The sequence below is a fragment of the Microtus ochrogaster genome, chromosome 17 (genome assembly GCF_000317375.1).
Source record: "Microtus ochrogaster isolate Prairie Vole_2 chromosome 17, MicOch1.0, whole genome shotgun sequence".
Classification (NCBI taxonomy): Eukaryota; Metazoa; Chordata; class Mammalia; order Rodentia; family Cricetidae; genus Microtus; species Microtus ochrogaster.
In genome coordinates, this window is record NC_022019.1 from 24,355,321 (window position 1) to 24,372,075 (window position 16,755).

The 16,755-nt window shown below is 34.1% G+C and overlaps 1 protein-coding gene across 1 annotated transcript in view; it reads right to left on the reverse strand.

Moving 5' to 3' along the window:
* Positions 1–10,730: 10,730 nt before the first annotated feature.
* Slitrk6 (SLIT and NTRK like family member 6) overlaps positions 10,731–16,755 on the reverse strand; it is a 6,724-nt gene continuing 699 nt past the window's right edge. The window contains exon 2 of the mRNA XM_005355653.3: positions 10,731–14,509. Within this exon, the coding sequence (XP_005355710.1) occupies positions 11,966–14,485 (2,520 nt within the window). The 5' untranslated portion in view covers positions 14,486–14,509 and the 3' untranslated portion in view covers positions 10,731–11,965. The remainder of the gene's footprint in view (positions 14,510–16,755) is intronic.

Below are 16,755 nucleotides of genomic sequence, written 5' to 3' on the forward strand. Positions count from 1 at the left end.
GAAGATGGGCAGGGGAGGCTGTGAAATGCTGTCTTTTGGAAAGACATGCTTGATGCACATATCAACCAATGACAGCTATCAAGACCTGTGCAAGGTCATCAAAATATCAAGCTGTTAATATTCCATCATGAGTGATGAGGTGTTCTTCAGGCTAAGAAGTGTTGAACAGCTGATAGCTACTGATGGAAAAAGAGTCCTGTTTCTATGGAAATATGGCCACTGACAGATTTCTTATGCATCAATGAATGGGCCCCTATCAATGACCATTCCTGGTCATTTTTACATAGACCCAGTGAGATATTAATAATAATAAAAAGAGAAAATCAAATTATGAGCAAGATAGACTTAAAGTTGCAAGAGGTAAGTTATAGTTAGATTTTTAAAAAGGCATTGTGTACATGTATGCGAATTTCAAAGAAAAAGTTTTTAAATAAATAAAAATTAGGTAAGAATTAATGAATAAATAATTGAATGAATCAGTAAATAGCTAAAGAATAGAGCACTTTGCTACCATATATGTGTCACTAGAGTCAATTTCCAATAAAAGATAGTAATTCTTCATAACTATTAGTTTTTGAACCACATGTGTTAAAAAGAAGTTTTTAAGCAGTGTATCATGATGCACAGAAAGAGTGATGTGGATAAAATAATAAATAAGTTAATATTCCAAGAGTGTAAAAAAACAAAGAATAAATCGATAGAAAAAATAAAAATAATGACTTTTAGAAGTCTAGTTAACAGAGTAATTAATTAATATCAAAAATTTTATTCTTCAGTTATTTAATCTTTTGCATCAGTTCAGTTATCCTTTAAAAAATACTTTACTTTCTGCCACATTGTCTGTATGTATGCATGTTCAGAAAGAAACAAAAATTCAAAAGACACACGACAAATAAATGTCCATAAGAAATACACAATCAGCAATATCACTCTTTGAAAATCCAATGATTAGTGAATGAGAAGGGTTTCTGGTCCCTATCAATTTATTATTGATATGAGGGTCAGTTATCAGACAGTTCAGGTTGAATATTTTAAAGAGGTTGTTGCTATGTTTGTTGTTAGAAAAACTTAAAGAACTGAATTCTAAACTAAATATTTCTCTCTAGCTATCATATGAGTGGCATCATCCTATGTTAATACACGCACTAAAATAAGAAATGGAGTGGTTCTGGGGACTGAAAATTTAATGGCAATGTGAAACAATCTAGAAATGACGATTACACATATAGGTGTTCCTACAGGAACTTATAAATTCCCAAAATGGAGTTTCAGGATGATATTTATGAAAGGCACAAGTCTTAATATCTAATGCCTTAAGGATTTAAGATGAGGTAATGTCCAAATCCCTATCTTGAGCTGCATCAGGATGGGATTAGGCTTGGTTTTGGAACAAGGTCATAGTTCGTGAAGCAATTTCCTGCTGCCTTGCTAATATCTCACTGCCCTTTCAGTACTTATAATACCCTTTTCTGTTGATTCCACATTAAAGACAGCACACAGACATTCTTTAACCTCCCCCAATCCCACCCCACTGGATGCATAGAAATCTAAAGGGAAGTAATTACAAAAGACCTTGACCTTCTGGCTTCAAAACAACTTCCTGATAATCAGTCTTTCTGTCTTGAAGTTTAGTGAAATGACAATGCGGTGACGTGTTATTGATTGGGCAATTAATTTTGAGTTCAAAGGAAGCTAAACATGGCCTGCAGCAATGTTTCTGCACAGGGCAGTCAGTTTTGTCAAAGCAATTTGTTATCATATCTTCAGGGTGCAAGTGACATCTTTACAATAAGAAAATGTCAAATACAATAAAGAAAGAATATTTTCAGACTCCATCTCTTGTGGAAAGGTGTTGTGCAAAAACATACTTTATTTCAGGTCCTTTTTGAAAATCTCAGGTAACAATAAAATGTTTGTTTCAGAAACTAAAGAATCCTAGAGGTGCAGTGTACTAATTTGTAAGGCTAGCTACGGGTTGTCATCTTCGAGGTGTAAGGGATTAATGGGCAAAGGCTAGCTGCGTGTTCTCCACACAAGTTGCAAGCTCTGCTGGAGCCTACCTTCTCAGCCTCTGTAGTCATAATAAAGGGACTAAGGTCTAAAATCCAGGAAGAAAAGGAAGAAGACAGTAAAGTGTTCTGCCCAAGTCTGCCAAACGGCTGAGTTTAAAAGAACACAAAAATCAAGCTTTTTCTCTCACTTTCTAAAAAGTTAAGAACATTTTTCTTTTGGTTCCTGTCCTGGAACTAGCTCTTGTAGACCAGGCTGGCCTCGAACTCAGAGATCCTCCTGCCTCTGCCTCCTGAGTGCTGGGATTAAAGGAGTACGCCACCACCGCCCGGCCTAGTTAAGAACATTTTAAATACAAATTCAAGAATTATAATGAAAAAAAAGAATTTAATTTATGGTAGGTTTAGATATTATACATGAGATAACTCATTTTAAAAAGATGTTAAGTGACCTGTGGTATTAAAGACCACCTCTCCTTTCATTTTTTTTTTTGATAAAAGCATTATGAGATAGAGTCAACCTATTATCTCAATCTTTATTTTAGTTCATCTTATCAAGTTTAAAACACAAAAATCTTAACTACTCATAAAAGTCCCTTTCGCTTTTGTGTTATGTCCTCTTAATGTTTAATAGAGCTGTGCTTACCCATGAAAGTAATTAGGAAGATGATAACTTTAAACCATTACAAGTTTGCTTTTGAATATTTTCAAAATAATTGTCATTATTTAATGTGTGTGTGTGTGTGTGTGTGTGTGTGTGTTATGTGTGCTGTGAGAGGGTGTGAGAAGTCAGAAGACAAATCCAGTATCGATCATCATTTTCTACTTTATTTGAGATATTTCCTCTTGTTTTGCCATTATGAGTGACTGGCTAGCTTGCCTTAATTCTTCCAGGAATCTCTTATGCCTACCTCCCATTTAACTGTCCAACTGTTTAAGCTTTTCCTCAGGACCTAATGTTGCATTCTATCATGATGGCAGAAACATGGGACCAAGTGAAGTGAGAGATGCCAGGAGAGGAAGCCAGAAACAAAGGCTTGCTCTTTTATAGTTATCCACTTTTTAAATATTTCTGAGGTATCCAAAGTTCAGTCCACCAAGTCAGTAGGGCTCCCAAGACAGGACTAATCTTCCAGTAGGCACTCTGTTCCTCAACTTCCATCACCACTTCATTACATGTCATTGAGGTCTAAGCATTCGAATCAAGATGTCAGGGGTACAAAATATATTCAGCATATACCAACAATCATAAATAATGTATGATAACTTTACATTTACTTATTTTTCAAATCTGAGTTTAGGGATTATAATAACACTAAGTGATAGAAACATCTGCTCAAGGAGAACAATAAAAAATGTGACTCAAAGGCCTGGAGAAGTTGGGTTTCCACACACATGTGGCTGTAAAGGCTTATCATCAATGTGGATGAGAAGAGGAATGAAATCTAAGACATAAAAATAATCAAAAATCAAAAGATTAACTTTATCCTCTGATCTCCATCTTCTTCGTTCCTAATTATGTTCATATAAATTGATCCTTATAAAAGCTTCACATTAATATTTGTTTTCTTTTAATACCATAGAGAAAAATTTTCTGTAGAACTCTAAAATTTACCATCTGGTGATGTCAGTAAGTATTTTAGCAAACTGGCTCTGTGAAAGGCAGACAATGAAGGGAAAAATATTGACTTTTAAACATTGGCAAGTTTATGTTTGGACAGAAGAAGAGGGTTATAGAGGTGGAGCCCAATCTAGCAGCTCTTATTACAAGTATATTTATGATATATGACCTTCGAGTCATTGGCTGCCAATCAACTATACAGAGCAGTACTGTGAATATTTCTTCAACAGGATTTGAGGCCAATTTGGGAAAACATGGTCTACTGAATAAAACGGGTCAATGAACATTGTTTTGAAGATGTGTCTCCAAGTAAAATTCTAAAATATTATTGAGTCAAGATTCCAAAGAAATTTGAAAATACAAATTCCTTTCACAATGTAAAACAAGCATTTCATCCTATTTTTAAACAGTATTGTAACTATGATAAAATAGCCTTGCAGTTACAGATGTGTTCAGAACTGTATTTGCTTTCTAAATGAGTGCCATCCAAGTAATAAAATCATTTTCAAAACCATGTGAGATTAAGTTTTGTAAAATAACAGGCAAAAATTTTCCCACTCAAGAAAATACGAACTTGACAGATTATGTATGTAATTATGGGAAACTACCTTCCTCTTATTTGTTCCTTGCAGTGGTAAAATGGTAAAGATTTAATTAATTACAGATTTTATATAAGTAGTAGACTGACTGAATGAAAATAACCTATTATTAAATATTTGAGTTTGGCTAGACCTATATTTAATACTAATCATTTGTATAATTAATGAGACTAGTGAGTAAAACATGGGGTTCAAATTGCCCACAAATAACAAGGATCTTGCTAGGCCCATTGGTTTATATCCACACTTTTTATCTACTTTTGTGTATTTAGATAATTCAGACCCATGATAAGACCCTTTATCATTTGACATTTTTCTATCATATATGTAACACTCCTTTAGTCATCACAATACTAGTAACACTCAAATAGCTCCAGATGAAATTTATTATAAATTAAATAATTAATTTTTTTATTTGATTAAAAAATTCTATTTATTCTCTTTTAATAAGTAGTGCTGGGAAGTTTTTATATCTATAAATACAAAGAGTAATAGGGATACAGAGAATACATGTTGAAAAAAATTAATCAAAATGAAATATAGACCGATGTAAAATTTGAATACCTTGAATATATCAAAGGAAGAATTCTGAAGATCAACAACAATAAAAAATGACTAAGTGATATAAATTAGTAAACTAAGATATAGCTGCCCTCCGATTGCCAATGTCAGTAAAGTGAAATTTGGGTTATGAAATTAAACAGATATTTGCAAAATACATATACATTAAAACTTTTTATTTTAATTCTACAAATAACCCTCAAAATCAATAATAATAAAAATGAACACTGAATTTAGCAGACATGCAGAAAAACTAAACAAGCCTTGGAAAAATGATTTATATGCCTGTATATATGCCTGCCCTTGTGCCTGTGTACATGTGTGTATCAAATGGGTATTAGGAAGGCTTTTCTAGTTGTAAGCTATGAGAATTAGGCAAATTAAGGGAAATTTCTCCTACAGGTCTATTGGAATAACTCAAACCACACTGACACCACCAAATCTTGTGGGTATCTTAAATAATAGACTCTCATTCCATGCAAGTGGGAATCCAAAATAGACTATAAACATTTGGAATCTGTTCCTTAGAGGACAAAGTGTAGGCTTAATGTTTAATGGAATAAGTATGTTTGTTTTAATGTACCCGAGTGAGTCAAAGTTTATATTTACAAAGGAATCTGTACACAGATGTTTATACTGGCTTTATTCATAATTAAAACCAACAAGATTTTCTTTAGCTATGGAATAAATAATGAAGCATGATTTACCCAGATAATAGGATATCTTTCAATAATATAATGAAGCTATCATGTTATGAGATACACACAAGAAACATCATTGAATACTGATAAGTTAAAAAAACCAATCCTGAAATGCCTTGTACTCTGTGGTTTCCAATTCTACACTGCTATAGAAAGGCAAACTAGTCAGACAGTAAAAGGTCAAAGGTTACTAATGACCAATAGGCAAACCCATAGGATTTTCAAGTAAGTGTAACTATGGTGAATAAAACCATATTTGTGAAAACATTGATCAAAATCCAGGTCATAGACAACACATTACTTATGTAAACTATAAATATCAGCTGAAAACAATTGTAATACACTAATTGGTTGCAATACCTGTCTCTTTTCTTATGTGTTACTGTGGGAAAGGTTATATTTGTATGACAGAAAGCTGCTGTGAGGATTGGCCAGTAGCCAGACAGAAAGTATAGGCAGGGTGACCAGGCAGGAAATAGAGGCAGGGCAATGAGAATTCTGGGAAGAGAAAAGTTTCAGTCTGCAGTCGTCACAACGAGGGGAAGCCAGACAGAGCAAACAAGGTGTTGCCTTGCTGAAAAAGGTACCAAGCCACATGGTTAACACAGATGAGAATTATGGGCTAATATAAGTTATAAGAGTTAAAAAGAAGCCCCAGATGCTAGACCAGTCAGTTTATAGTTAATATAGACCTCTGTTTGATTTCTTTGGACTTAATGATTGCCGGAACCTGGCAGGACAGAAACCTCAGTCAACATAAAGCTATACTATTTGATCAGTTTGCTATGAAGCCCCAAACTTTTTTGAAAATAACATCTACAGAAATTGAAAAAAAAAAAAACCCAATGGTTCTATAAAGTACAATTATAGCATTTAAATGGTACACTTACTGACATAATGATATTTATGTATGTGTGTAAGAGTACTTGCTGGGTCAGTGTGGGGCGCGGGTGAGCATGCATATGTGGAGGCCTGAAATCCACATTCAAAGATTTTCTTCAATTTCCCTCCAACTTTATTTTCTGGGGTGAGCTTTTGCTAAGCCTGAAGATCATTGATTTGACTAGGCTGGCTAGCCAGTGACTTTTGTGGATCTGCTGTATCAGTACAATGCTACTCCCAGCTATTTTGTTGTTGTTTTGTTCGCTTCAGAGAACTAAACATAGATTGTCATGCTTGCCTAGCAGGTAATTTATCTACCGATACAAGTCGTTGACCATGGTATTTACTCTAATTTATACAAATTATCATGGAGAGATGAAGGGCATGAATAGTGTAAATTGAAGTAAGGAGTTAAAATCCTCATGTGCACTAAAATATTTAAATATTTAAATATTCACATGTCTCAGCATTGGGAAAGTTAAGATCCACTGGTCGAAGTCAGTTTATTTACTCCTTTACAATTAAAAAGTTGCTAACATTGAAGAGCTCCAGATGCATAGAGACTGTGCTGTGATTTATCATCTTTTGTTTGCTGTGCCATAATCCATAGTTTTGTTTTTGCAGTCTGAAGGGTAGAGACTACTCATATCTGAACATTAATTTTTAGTGAATGGAACCATGTAGCATTTCTACTATTCTGATTTCCCAAGGATTAGTAATGTGCTGCAGTTTAATGAGAACTGGCTTCTTTATGTTGCTATAGAAACTTATGATTGATATAAGATAACAAGGACTTCTGTGTGTTTCATTCCTCAGAACACCAAGAAGAATTAAAAATAATCAACATATGTAAGTAATGGTGATTTCCTTCCAGACAGTGAAGTCTATTACAATCAAATAAATTCAAGAACATGATCATTTTGTTTATACTTTCTTAATGAAGTGAGATTTAGTTTCTCAGAGATTTTTACATAGGAGAATCACTTAAGTTTTTATCAATCTTTCAATAACAAAGTTTCTCTTGGATAGAAAAACAAAAGAACAAAGAAGCCGTGCACTGCTTGTGCACACGTTTAATCCCAGCACTCAGGAGGCAGAGGCAAGCAGATCTCTGTAAACTCAAGGCCAGCCTGGTCTACAGGAGCTAGTTCCAGGACAGGATCCAAAGCTACAGAGAAACCACGTCTCAAAAACCAAACAAAGAAAAAAGCAAACAAAACACTAAAGGAAATTAAGAGAAAAGTATTATATGATGAGGTCAAGACTTCTGGCTTTCCATGTTTTAAAATTTGCAACAAAAGTCCTCTATTTTAAACATGCCAAATTTTAAATAATTTTTGTCAGAAGTACAGCAGCATATGCCTCTAATTTGTTGTTTTGAATTGTTTCTGTCTTCACTCACTGATCTGCTGAGAGACATTTAGCAACAGGAGACTATTTGTCTATTTGATTACACTTTCAAAGTAGCTAGAAGAGAAGTTCACAGCTGGCTATCTCCCCTGTTATAAACATATAAGCATACAATTAACTTAAACACACACCTTCAATAAATAATACCATCCATAATGCTTAAAAATGTAATTTCCATAAATGATTAGTCATTAAACAACATAATTTGAAGTTATAATTATTATGATTCCAGGTAAACATTAGATTGTACTATGTTTGAGTCATATTTTCAGATATAAACTCAGTAGAATATTTCAATATTTGAAAAATTAGAAAGAAAAATAGAATTTTGAATTCGGTGTTTTTAATCATATGTTTATTCCTTGCTCATCAGATTACTTTTTTATTTGTCTCCCTGGTGTAAGGCCTCTGGCTGAGGTAGAACCAGCAAGATCCAGATCTTTCCGTTTACATCAAAATCTTGTCATTTTGAACAAGAATTCAAGGGGCAAGAAAAAGAGAGAGGATCCTTCACACATTTTGAATAGTATTTGTAGAGACACAAACAATTTTCTTTTCAAGGAAAGATTGTTATCTCATGTTCATTTCATAAACAATCAAATGTTTGAAGAACTCTTTGAAAATTCTGTGGATATTTTTTGCATGCAAAATAATATGTGATTAAAACGCCAGTTAATTGTTAGTCTCCTCTTTCAAGGCGTTTTTGATTATTTCAAAATTATTTTGGTTTTGTCAAAAGAAACTAGTTCAATTAGATTGCAAGTCTAGTGAGACTATCAATACCATCTATATATAGTTCCAAATACAGATTGTAAAGCAATTTTATACATCTCACTGAGTATATATTTAATCAATTAAGATGCCACACATACATATATATTTGACCAAGTAGAGATCACATATATGTACTTCAATAAATAGATATCAATATATAGGTTGATAGCAAAGTCCTGTTTTATGCAGTGTTATAACCCATTACTCTAAAGTGTCGTGTTAATGAAAAAGGGTTTATATATGTCACACTTTCAGTCCTGCTTCAAATCCCAAGCCTTTGGAATTAGTTGGCTGAGGCATCAAGGAATTTTAAGGCAGCTTAGATGACTCTTCAGTTTGCTTAACGTGATGTCAGTAAACGAGGCTTTCTCCCTCCAGAAGGTTGATTGTGAAAAAGCAACATCATTGATATAATTATTTCTTCTAAAGATTTTAAAATTTCCATCCCATGGTGGAGTTCAATGGAAATGTGCAAAGACACTGTCTTAAATTTACAAGAAATAACATGTTATTTACTGATTAATGTAACTTTTCATATAAATCTTATATATAACTTGCATGTAACAGATTATGATAGGATTAAAAATATTGATGTTGGAATATTAAACTACTGTCAGTACATTACAGAAATTCAATTTCTGTACATGACTCAAGATATATGGAGATAAAAAACAAAACTAGAATAATTTGATTGAAACAAGAAGTTAACCTTATATAAGTAAATGTTTTTAGGTGATCAATTTATATGGTAAAGATGAAAGTACTGAAATAAGAATTGTACTTCTGGGTGACTCTATTAGCTCTAAAGACCAAATCAATTTCTTGAAGAAATAATGCAACAGTTTTTTTTTATTTACTAGGAATAAGAATACTAAATCAAAGTAAATTAATCAAAGATTTGGAAGATACTCACAGATCATAAAAACTCATTGAAGGTAGTATCAATAATCAATATTTAGTAGGAAAATAAATCATAAATTAATATTCACTTATGAAAGAAATCTTTAATAACTTAAAACACTGTACTCTTTGGAAACTATGGTGATTGGCATGTCCTTTAAGTTATATGCAGGTTTATTTTACTGTCTGTAATAATTGGGATATCTATAACTTGAGGCCTATACTTAAATGATTTCACAAAAAAAAAACTTGGGTCCTCTTGACTGTAGGTTAAAAAGTTGAGACCATTAACTTGAACAATGGAATACACACAGATGTAAAAATGTTACTCCACTGAAAAGAGAAGTGCATTCCTAAATGCATGGTTTTTTTTCATGCATGTATATTCTTGCATGCATGGATCCACTCCAAAGGTCCCTAAGGCATGGAAACTTTTAAGATCTTGCTATGAATATGATTAGGATAAAAATATTGGCAGAAACTCAACTGAGTAGGAGAAATATGATAACATATTTTCTAATCTAAATAAAACTTCATTCTTTTTTTCAATGTGTAGTGTATCCTTCTAGAGATTATTGATTGCTATACTGAGTAAATTTTCTCCATAAATATAAAGTGTTCTTTATTTACATGCATTTAACTAAAAATTGTTACATTATAAAAACAAAAGCATATGGATCTTTCCGATTTCAGGAAATTAATGAAGAGAAGTTGATTTAAAATGAAGATTTAAAGTATGAATTTTATTCATGTAAGAAATAATTTACAATTTAAATCTATTGAATGTGATTATGCTCAAGACTTAGATCTAGTCTTCAAACCTTTGGGAACAAGCCTTCCAGGATTGACATTAGGGGAAAAAAATATGAGTAGTGAAAGATGAAACACCTGGTAGAACACTCAGACATTGCTTAGATATATTGTTAAGTACATGAATAAAGTACTTCCTTATAAAAATGCTCTCTCTCTCTCTCTCTCTCTCTCTCAAACAGCCTGAGAGTAAAATAAGTTTAAAATACTGAACTCAGTTACATTGATGGAGTGCTTTGTCCCAATGGAAGCTAATATATGAAAATTAGGAATAGTAACTAAATAACCTCTTAAGTTTGGTTATTGCTGTCATTCATATGAAATACCCTAAAGCTTCTCCTCTCTCTCTCTCTCTCTCTCTCTCTCTCTCTCTCTCTGTGTGTGTGTGTTTGACAAAGTTCTTATGTGTACATGCAAACAGAATTATTTTTTTCTATTTGCAGAGGGTATCCTGAGGTGAAAATCATGACATGATTGAATCACAGCTAAGAGCAATTGATTGAAACACATTTGAAAATAGTTTTCATTAGTTTTATTGTAGTGATCAGTAATTTTAACTTTCTTAAAAGGCACCCAAGAATAATTATTTTTTTGTGAACCAAAAATATACAAAACTGTACAGAATAAATAGTTCATAGAAATCTAGTGATACCTTCCTGTAAAATAAAGCTACATCGTCCCTCTTCCTGAGGCAACTCATAACACTTACCTGTAGAAGTGCCTTTTCTACTAATCTATGGCATCTATCAGTGTATGTCAACAAAAATAAAATAATCTTTACTATTCATTTTATACATTTGAATTACTTGCCACAAAAGCCATTTATCTATCATTGTCATCCAGTTGTACAAATGATTAATACTATGAAAGGAAGAGAATTCACTAAATGTTCTAATCATATATACAGTATAATCTCAGTAGCATTTGAAAAATTATCCCAAGAATAGAACGTTTAACATAAATGACATACCTTAGTTCACAGCAGCTTTACACCAAGAACACCCTCACAAAATGTGTAGAGAAAACTAACACGTTTGCTTATTTATCCCACATGAACTATTTGTCGTCTGTGTTTTCATTCAGAAATCTTGCAACTGGCATTTATTTATTCATCCTTTGTTGAAAACCATGAATCATTAATGGCCCACATAATTACAGATTTACATTTTGTATTTGCTATTGCCATTTGTAAATTTGACTTCCAGTTCCCTTTGTATTTATTGTGAGAAAATTTAGTGTGTTTTACAATGTGTATTTCTGACATGTATTGGTTATGAATACATCTCATTCATACTATATATATTTATATCTACAGTTATATTCTTAACTGATAAAATCCAATTTTATTCAGCCATGGATAAAGTATTCCAGAAAACTGAAGCTATTTAGATGACCAACCCTTTAGGTGCTTAAGAGGAATTCTATGAAATACTTTTAAACATAGGGAGAAACACTACTATAATCCTTACATCAGTTATATGCAAGGACATCTTTTGTTTGGAACAGGCAAAATTGCCTGAAGATAATGCCATGGCTTCCTCAATGATCCCTGAGTTTCACTTTCTTCTTTTTTATCTCCCACAGGATTCCTACTGTATTGAGTTTTGATGGATGACACTCATGTAAGGCACTTATTTCCAAGGTGTGGACTTTAAAATAGAATCACAGTATTTCTGTGAAAGCCCACAAAGAACCCATCTATGTTTGCTGCTCCAAGACTTCTAAATAGTCAGGTTCAGCATGCAAGTTAGCTTTAAGCTCAAAATACTCATTTTTAGTCTGCTCCACCAACACCTTCCTCGGCCGTGAGTACATCAATGTCTCCATTAATTTCAGTTCCTCATGGGCTCCAGGATAGTTGACTTCCACATCTGACTGGAGCTGAGCAATGTTTTTTCTTAGGTACTCAGTGATGCCCAGTTGCTGAAGTTCCCTTTCTTTCTCCAAAATGTTCCTATATAAAGAACTTGCATCCTGAAAGGATAAAAAATCTGGTGAATGATCTGTAGTTTTGTATTTCATACTTGAACCTGTAAGTGGTGAATGATTTTCCCGTTCTAAGAGGCTCCTCTGAAGAGGTTTCGCATCAGTTCCTTCTTTATCATTCCTTTCTTCAACTTCTTCCAAATGCTTAGGACCAAAGGATGGACTTCTGTAGACATGGACCATGGGGCTCACCATATGCTGCTCATAGAGAGAGGCAGAGGGTCTTTCTGTCGTGTGGTGAGTTGTTTTATGACCATACATGCTGTAATGCAAGTGTACAGGACTGTTCTCTCTCACTTGCTCATCTCCTTTTTTCTTTTTATATCTTCTCCTACGGTGGAGGACAAGGACCACAATCCCCGCAGCACAGAAGACAATAGTTAGGAACACAATCAAAAGTCCTAATATTAAAACTGACAGAGGGACAGCATCAGTGAGAGAACTTAAAATGGTACCAGCTGTATCTGTGTCTGTTGTGGGAGAAGTCACCATGATGTAGCTTGTCTGAGTTGGCAAGGAAGGATTATTCACTAAACCAGGGCACAGAAGTTCACTGTTGAGGGCCTTTAGTTCCTTTTTGTCAAGATGCCCTGGGGACGTGCAGAGGATATCATCTGTCATGGTGTTTTTGCCAAGCTTGTGCAACCATTGTTGCAATCCAACTAGGTCACAGGAACAGTCCCAGGGGTTATCCTCAAGGTCAATCTGGACCAATGAGTCAAGGTCATCTAAGATATTACTTACAGGTAAATGAGTGAATTGGTTTGTTTTAAGATTGACTCTAGTTAGAGGAACACCTAGAAAAATATGTGGTGGTAAAACTTGAAGGAGGTTGTTATTTAAATAAAGAACTTTCAGTTTAGGCATTGTGTTAAAGGTCTCTGGCAATATTTCCTTTACTGCATTATATTCAAGATACAAATACTCAAGGCTGTGAAGACCAAGGAACATGCCTTTATTCAGTTTGGTTAGATGATTACCGTTGAGATAGAGCTTCTGTAGTCTTGTTAGATTCATAAATGATCCTTCTTCAAGAACTTCAATACGATTGTTTCCCAAGTGAAGCATTTCCAAAGTGAAGTATTCCATCAGATCAGACTTCACTAAGGTATGAATAATATTGCCCGCAAGAATCAGCTTTCTAGGATTTTGTGGAGGAGGCTGCAGATCTGACAAGCTTTCAATATTGCGCTCTTGACAGTGGATTAGAAGTCCCGATGGAGAGAGGACTTTGCAGTTGCAAGGAATAGGACAGTATGGTATTGGAAGTTGAGTGGATGGCTTTGTCAGATAAGGTATCAAGCCTGGGGCTTTGGTAGGTTGTTTTGAAACGGATGTATTCTTGGATGATAGGCGGCTGTCACTTGAAGATGTTATGGCCAGCAAAGATCCCGATGGATCTTCATGTTCTTCATACACTGGTGGAGTAGGACACATCGATTCCTTTTTCAGGCGACTCAGTATGCTCCCTTTGAAAACTGGAGGACTGTTACACACAACGTCACCAATTATGGACTGTGGAGGCATGTTTTCCAACCAGTTCTTTAGCTGCAATAATTCACAATTACAGGCCCACTTATTGTCCTCCAACTGGAGATCCAGTATCCGTCCAATATGTTCCAAAAAACCAACATAAGGCAATGTTTGCAACTGATTTCCACGAAGATCTAGATGGGTTAAAGGAACAAATCGAAATATGTTTGGAGGAAGACTCTCAATAGCATTATCATTTAAAATTAACACTTTCAGCCTATTGAGCTTGCTGAAGGCACTTGGTTCAATAATTGTAATAAAATTATTATCAGCCTGCAAGAATTCCAGGTTTTCCAAACCCTGGAAAGTGTCCTCTTTAAGAATTTCCAGAGAATTGTGATTGATATGAAGTTGCTTAAGAAGTCCAAGGCCGTTAAATGCACCAGCCTCAATATCTGCAATGTTGTTAAATCCAAGATGTATTGAGAGCGCTTTGGCAAGCCCAGAAAAGGCATTGGTGTGAAGCACTGTCAAGCCATTATTTAATAAGCTTAACTGGAAAGGTCGTGATGGTGGCACACTTATTTGGGATAATTTATTGATGCCCTTTTCTTCACAATTTATTAGCATTATGCCATCTTTTTCTTCACAGTTGCAAAGAGTGTCACAAGAACCTCTGACAGGGGGCATCGGTGATTGGGACTGTAACGATAAACAGGCAAGGAGAGCTGGGTAAAGGAGATGAAGCCACAGCTGCATGATGTCCTATGCTTGGATCTGACTCTGCAAAAAAAAAAAAAAATGCAATAACAAGGGATTTTAATGGGAAAAATCAAGGAGATGTGTCTGACAGGTTTTTGTATACAAAGAAAATACCTCTGAAACTATGAATAGCTTGCTAGCTGGCTGCATGTACGTATTCTTTTAGTATTTGGTTAAATATTTAATTTAGACAAGGCTGTTTAGTTAACTTTAACTTGTACATTGTTCAAGATTTAGGTCAGTTAAAGTTTATAATAATATATCAGCACATGTGACCACAGTTGCTAAAGACTCGGCTTTTTATAAATAAGAGAATTGCTTCCTGGCTAACTAGACACTCCATGATGTCCGAAATTGAATATGTGGATATACATTGTCTTATTTTTCCCTACTACAAATTTCCCTCAGTTCCATAAAAACAAAGCAAATACACACACAGACACACACACACACACACACACACACACAAGTTAAAATCATGTCGAACACTGGGGATAAAGAAATGATGCAAAGTAGGTATGTAAGTGTATGTATATTTATATGTGCATGTGTGTTTATAGGAAACCAGAACTTAATGATTTATGTACAAATGTATCTCTGTTTTAACTTGTTCTGGTTTTTACAGAATATATTCATACTATCAATAATTTATTTTAAAAGATAAGAAAGATGTGTCTTTTACTACATAATAAAGCTTAGCAGGAAAACAATGACTCAGTTTTGACTATTCTTTCTAGGGTAGTTTGTACAAGCTTCTGAATATCAAATGTATATGCTTAAGAATACCCACATTTTGAAAAAGTCACACATGTAATTTTGGATTTATAGATGTGAAATATGTCCAGCTCCTTTTTAATTTCAGCATTAATTAAGTAAAACTTAACTAAATAAAAAGAAAACAATCTTTAACATTCATTTCAATATACTGTAAAAATAAAACCATGCCTCATGTAAAAGTCTGTCCAATGACTTGCAAAGGACACACTAAGCAGGCTGCAGGACAATAAATGCCATCACAAAATTAAGCTTTCAATAGGGCATGCATTTCAAACAATGAGCTGTAAAATAAAATGAACTCTGTAAAAATGTATGCCTAAACTGTATCAAAATGATAGCTTAGGAATACAGCCATGTTTCTAAATGCCCACAAAACTGCAAGTGTGGATGTCAATCAGTAATACCCAGAAAGACTCATGTAAAAATGACTGCAGTGGCAGACACATATAACTCTAAATACATAGAAACTTTTCCTTTCCTTCAATATTGAAATAGAAAAACAAGCACCATATCTCACAACTATTGAGTGCTACAAATAAATGCTTTCAGTTTTGTAGATAAAATATAAATACTAACTTTGATTAGAATAAATGTACAATCAGATAAAATATCCCACAATTTGTCAATAAGACTAAAAAGTAATCCTTGCTCCATGAAAATATATTGTTTCCTTGGAAACATACAGTCCAAAGTTTCAAGAAGGCAAACGACAACGGAAGGAACAAAGCAATAGAAAGCCTTTGCGTGTCAAGACAAAGTTAGGAGGTTTTACATTTCCACAGGGAGACAGACTGATTTAAAACAATTCTGAGAGCTCTGCTCAGAACTAAGAAGCTTGTGTTGGAGCCCTCAGCTTGTGTCTTGGCTCACAAAAGTCTAAGCAATTCATAAATTACTAACAAGGGGTTTGATTTATTTCATCAATTGCAGCATCCTGAGAACACAGTAAATATTTTCCAGATGGCAACAGTTTATTTTTATCTTATAAGCAACTTACGCTATCCAAAAAGTGCATGGAAAAAATTGTAATCTTTTCAGGAATACACAAGGCTTTCAAGAATCAATCTCTATTTCACATATCTAACACAATCTTACAATAGTCACGACTGCATTTGCAAATTATCAAGGAGTGCACATTTGCCTGACAGAACCTTATAAAAGTATCATATGAAGTTCAAAGAATCGTCTAGTATTGGGCCCAGACTTGAAAGTCAACCAGAACATTTAATGTTTCTGCAGGAAGCACATACTTTTTACTTTATAATCACAAACCCAAACCACATGTTTTAAAAGAAATAATAGTATATTATGATCTGCTTGTTCCTACGTAGCTGTTGAACTAAACGCCGGTTGCTGAAGAAAACAGGCATCTGCTACAGTGTTAGCTTGGCCAGTAAACAAAAATGAAACCGAGTAAGTATCCTTTAAGGAAAAGATGAGAGAGAGAGAGAGAGAGAGAGAGAGAGAGAGAGAGAGAGAGAGAGAGAGAG